At 34.1% G+C, this 5518-nt stretch overlaps 1 protein-coding gene across 1 annotated transcript; it reads right to left on the bottom strand.

Moving 5' to 3' along the window:
* Window positions 1–460: 460 nt before the first annotated feature.
* Window positions 461–2810, bottom strand: LOC131618371 (protein-ribulosamine 3-kinase, chloroplastic). The gene is made up of 9 exons (XM_058889608.1): window positions 2628–2810; window positions 2338–2491; window positions 2163–2253; window positions 1895–1969; window positions 1731–1819; window positions 1512–1630; window positions 1254–1394; window positions 841–917; window positions 461–753 (listed from the first exon to the last, which is right to left on the bottom strand). Exons 1-9 carry the CDS (start codon window positions 2692–2694, stop codon window positions 607–609), a joined length of 960 nt encoding a protein of 319 aa, XP_058745591.1. The 5' UTR covers window positions 2695–2810; the 3' UTR covers window positions 461–606.
* Window positions 2811–5518: the final 2708 nt, after the last annotated feature.

Raw genomic sequence — 5518 nt, 5'->3', positions numbered from 1 at the left:
TTTTTAAAATTAGAATATGGCTCTGATATGTTCGGGCCGGCCCTGGCGGTGTCGATGTCCTATATATTTTACATTATCAGGGTCGGAATATCCGTGTTTGTGTCATGTCCCGGTATCCGTGTCGGAGTTTATGCTTCATGTTCTTATGTTCTTGTCTTATTTAGATAGCTTATGAGATATTCCCAAATTTGTGATGATCATTTAAGCTTTAAAGAGTGCAGTAAAGTTTGTTGATGTAAGATTCTGTAGCCATATCCCAAGCTCTTATGACTACTTTTTTGCTCTCTTCATTTTGATCCAAATTTGTTTTAAACCAGTTAGGCATAGGTCTGTCACCAAAGTTGTTCATACATATTTTGTTAGTATCATAAAGCAATAGAATAAGGTTGTGCTCATAGGAATACCTAAGCTAAGCATATGGTTGTTAGAAAAATCATGATAATTAGTAAGCCAACAGTCATAAACTAAGAACCTGTCCTTAATTCCACCTACCTACCTCAAGTTTTCCTTGATCATCAAAATGAAGAGAGCTTAGGAGGAAAAGTTATTGATATGTACAAAAAAAGAGCCTCATTTGAACAAGCTTGTTGAATAACTGTTACAATCCTAAGCTTTAAAATAAGCTAGATAATCATCAATGATAGACATGGCTGATGATCTGTATCCAGAGCCAAAGAGATTATAATGATTTAAGTAGTGATAAAGCATATATAAGTCTCTTCTCTTCTCAAAGCCTGGCTGTTTAGGAATTATCTGGAGACAGATCATTCGAAATCATCAGCATCTAAAAATTACAGAATTAAACCGATATTTTACATGATAAGCTAGTATCAATATTACCTCAAAATACGAGTTATAGAATGAGCCTCCAAAGCCAGCACACCAAGACATACCGAATTCTGCCTCATTGTGTCCATCTATAGAATAAGAGAAAACAGACAGCATAACAGTGTGTCCAATTTTCTAAATATGTGTGATAAAATATTAAATTTCTCTCAGAGTTTTAGTTAACGGCACGCCAAAAAAGTGGCTAAAAACCAACATTATGTTGACACGAATAGAATTGAACTCGAATCCTTTAAGCAAGGTCTCAAGTTCAGACCTTGTGGATTGAAAAAAATGTGGTTGGGAGGGGAGACTCCAATAAAGGTATATGACAGGCAAATCGGTGGATACTTCACAAATGAAATGACATGGTTACCAAACAGAAAAGTAGCTAAGAAAGTTCACAAGAGACTAAAAGCTTGACTTACAATAACATGCTGGATCCAATATGACAGGCTCTCCATTTTTGTCAGAGCTTATGTTTCCACTCCAGAGATCTCCATGTAGCAAGCATGGTTCTATCACCACATTCTCAAACAGCGATGCGATGTTTTCCACCAGTCTTTGCCCTGTTGAACAAGTCAATCAGACATAAACTTGATATAATCTTGCATGCATCTAATAGGTCTGTGCATTCAATTTCAATATAAGTCGATGGAAAGTGCGGTAGTACTATGCAGGAATACCTTTTTCAAAAATAGTCCTGTCACTATACTGGTCTAATGCGAGCTGCAACTGGTAACCTAATCTATGCTCTCTGTAAAATTGAATCCAATCTGATGACCAGGTATTTATCTGTGGAGTGCTACAGAAAAATATAGATCATATAATTACAAAGCCTACTTAACATGTAAAAAGGCATGATAAACAGCATTGATAGCTTTCATGATGAAGTTGTAACATACCTGCCAATCGTGTTCTCTACATCGAAACCATAGCCTTTACTAGATTTTCCAGACTTATGCATTTCAGCCAGCTTTCTCCCTAGAACAGACTGGGAAGCAAGAAATCACAATCTAAGGCGCACAAACTTTCCTAGTTAAAATTAATTTCTACAAAGCTTGCTCACCTGATCGCCTCTAGATCCCCCGAATTCTATGAATTCCATAATGATGAAAGAGCCACCGGTTGGTAGCGGTCCTACCTACAAATCCTAGCAACAAGTTACCTCAATTTTCCTCCAACAAACTAGCAAACAGATTGAAGGCCTATAACATGTCCAACACATACTGTTGATCGACACAAAACTAACACATGTTATAGTGAATCATTTCATTTTCTCAAATTATTATCAGTGTCAACGTGTCCGTGCTACATAGACTGTTAAATGTTCTAACCTTGTATGGCTTAGGCACACGGATGGTTCCGGTTTCATACATAGCTCCTAAACCAAGAGCTTCTGCCTCAAACATTGATGGTCCAATACTCCTGATATAGAGAATAATGCAACAGATAGATCAACCATCAAAAGAAAAACAGTTGAATATATGAATGTTTCATAGTTCATCATACCTGTTTGATTTAACAAAGAAAGAACCAGCATCAGTATCATAGCGGTTTGCAAAATTTATACAACCACCACCAATAGGACTAACTTTGGTTATCTTTGAAGCTTTTCCTTCAGAGAGAATCCAGTCTCGAACTGGATCCTTATTCATGCTACACACTACTCAAATACACATTATAAATTGATTCAATGAAACACTTACATAGACACAAACATTGAACATGACAGTACCATGTGGATAGTTGTTATGATTTGAGAAAATTGAAGTGATGGAATGTACGAGGTAGTTACTTACTTGGAGATGGTTTGGTTTTGGTAAAAGAAGGAGTTGGAAGGGAAGAGAAGCATGTTGAAGTGGACATGGTTTACATGTGTGGTGTTCACCTCTTATCCAATCTCTTTTCTGGTTTTCTTCCTCTTCTTCTTCGCTTTGCCAACAGACACTATTGCCAATCACTTTTTTCGTTTTTTTTTTTTATTTTTTTGGTTTAATTTCATAGAAATTTTGATTTCCTATTTTAAAAAATTGAGTTTTTTAACATTTGGTTATTCAAATGGAATAGTAATTAGGCCTAATAAAAAAACTTGAACGAACCCAAAAAAGACTTCACTCATTTCTTTATAATAATATTCTGAATGTATACCGGTACATCAATATAATTGTTAAAACTAGCCAGAGATAGAACCATCCGTGCTAATGTATGAGCATCTTTATTAGTTTGTCTCCTAACATATTTAACATGAGAGATCTTAAAGAAAAGTGTAATAACACCCAAATCAGAGTCATTTGATTGCTGATTTATCACATTATCCACAACACTTTTAGCATCCAGCTCATCGAACCCAAGCTCATAAACTCATTTAATGGATGTCAGGGGCTTCCCCTAATCTACATCGATGGTAATATGGGAGAACCACTCAGTCTGAGCTACAATAAACAGACTATCGTCATCTCGAATGCAAGCTCCGATTCATATCTTGTTATTAGCAAATGATGCATAGATGTGGCATTTGAGACGGCCAGCTGTCGCGACGCGAAAAATACCCAAGCGTATTGCACGCTCGATATACAACAAAGTTGCCACTGAACTTTATTTATTTCAAAAGAAAAGGGAAAATATCGATAAAAACCCGCAAAGAACAAAAATATGGTCGTTGCAACCAAAAGCGAGGTCAGGAGTCGGTCATGCAAGGGGAAGGTATTAATACCCCTCACATCCGTTGTACTCAACGAGAACTATTTAGTTAGTCTTGTGAATGAGTGTTAATGCGATGTTATTTGCAATCTTCTAACTATAATGCAAAAAGAAAGAAAGGGTTTTTAGAGTTTTTTATTATTGTGCTTGACGAGACGTTGGATCTCGCTCCTACGTATCCTCAGGTGTGATGAGGAACTCAAGCCTACGTAGCTCTTAATAGAAAAGAACTGTGTGCTGGTTGATTTTAGTGAACAATGTTATGGTCACACTCTAGCGGTTAATTAGTGCTTGCGTGCTCACGCATGGGAGACTTAAGTGTTTGTTTGTTTTGCGATAGAATGGATAAACATGTTCTTTAAAAATCAGTGTTAATATCAATCCAAAGACACTTTGAATAAAACATAATCAATCTCTTCAATGACCCCTAAAGTACGATGTAGATGCCGTTATATGACTCTTATGTTTGACAGGGCCGTCTCAAATAATTTGGAGGCCCTGTTCTAATATTAAAAGAGGGCCCCTGAAAAAATTAAAAAGTCTTTTTTTTCTTACATTTTTCATATTCCGGATCAAACATTTTAAATTTAGAAGGTAATTTAGAAGACATAATAAAATAATGAGAAATATTAAAACCTAAAGTTTTTTTTACTGTTCTTGATTAAATCTGCAACGTTGAATTTGAACCAAATACACAATATTAAAGTTGAATAGGAAAATAAAATTAAAAGATAATTAATTATTTTTAAATAAAATTATAAATAAACAAATAAATAAAAAACGATGAAAAAAGAAGTACCAATTAAGATATATATATTTATAGATTTTATGCCAGAAAAAAAAAAGATAAACTATACACAAAATTTTATATATATTTGTTAATTATATAACTTATTAAAAGTAATGCATGAAACGAAAACAAATTATTTTTAAGCAATATTGCAACAATTTCATGATCTAACTTGTACCGGCAACTTTGAGAAATTGATTTGGAGAGATATTATAGTAGTAAAATAAAAAGGACAAATAGATAGATAGTCTGATAGTCTAGTAGTATTATAATATATAGTATATTATAATTAGCCCTAGTAATATCATTATAATTAGCCCTTCCATGTGGTTTTTCTTTTTTCTTTTTCGCTAGCCGTGAAAACAATTATTAATGAATTAATAATGGGCATATGGCAGTACAATACAGGAGGCCCATATTTTATTTATAGGTAGTTGCTGGAGTATGCAAGCGTAAGGATTTAATATATAATTTTTATGCAATTATTAATTGGACTAGATTGGTAATTAAAATTTTGAAGCCCCCCACATTCAGAGGCCCTGTTCAGAAGGTCTGGTTGCACTTGTCAATCACCGACCCTGATGTTTGAAACTAGAGAAGTACATGGATTCAACTTCAACCATAACCCCACTATTTTTCATTGTACTATGATCGTTTTTTGATTTTGTATAAAAGGAAAATTTAATAATGTGGTATGTAGTCCAAGATACTTCATTAAATCTAGGCATGTATGACATCCATTTAATTGTATGGATGCAATATCATCATTAAAAATCCTTTCAATAAACAAATTATGAAATTCTTGTTATGTTCTTTCAACAACCACTTGTCACTCATTCGAGAATATTTTTCCTTGGTAAGTCTTTTGTGAGCAAATAAGTAAGGTTGAACTTCATCAACATTATTGAATATACAAATGTGCTTGAAGAATTATATTCCAGACCATTGACTTAACATTTAAGCCTTGATTACCTTTCCTTTCATATCTTCGATCATGACGAGACTTTGAAATTCCTATAGTGTCTGCTTCTAATAAATAGTTTGAACAAAATTAAACATGTCCATCTGTGATGTACCTTTCAATGATCGAAGCTTTCGGATGGTGACGATTCTTCGCATATCCTTTAAAGATATTCATGTATCACTATACATCCACCTTAAATAAACTAGACCACAAAATATGATTTCTTTGACTAGTTG

Source organism: Vicia villosa, linkage group LG7 (assembly GCF_029867415.1).
Source record: "Vicia villosa cultivar HV-30 ecotype Madison, WI linkage group LG7, Vvil1.0, whole genome shotgun sequence".
In the NCBI taxonomy this organism is placed as follows: domain Eukaryota; kingdom Viridiplantae; phylum Streptophyta; class Magnoliopsida; order Fabales; family Fabaceae; genus Vicia; species Vicia villosa.
Note: the sequence above shows the minus strand (reverse complement) of the source record. Positions and strands in the feature narration are given on the sequence as shown.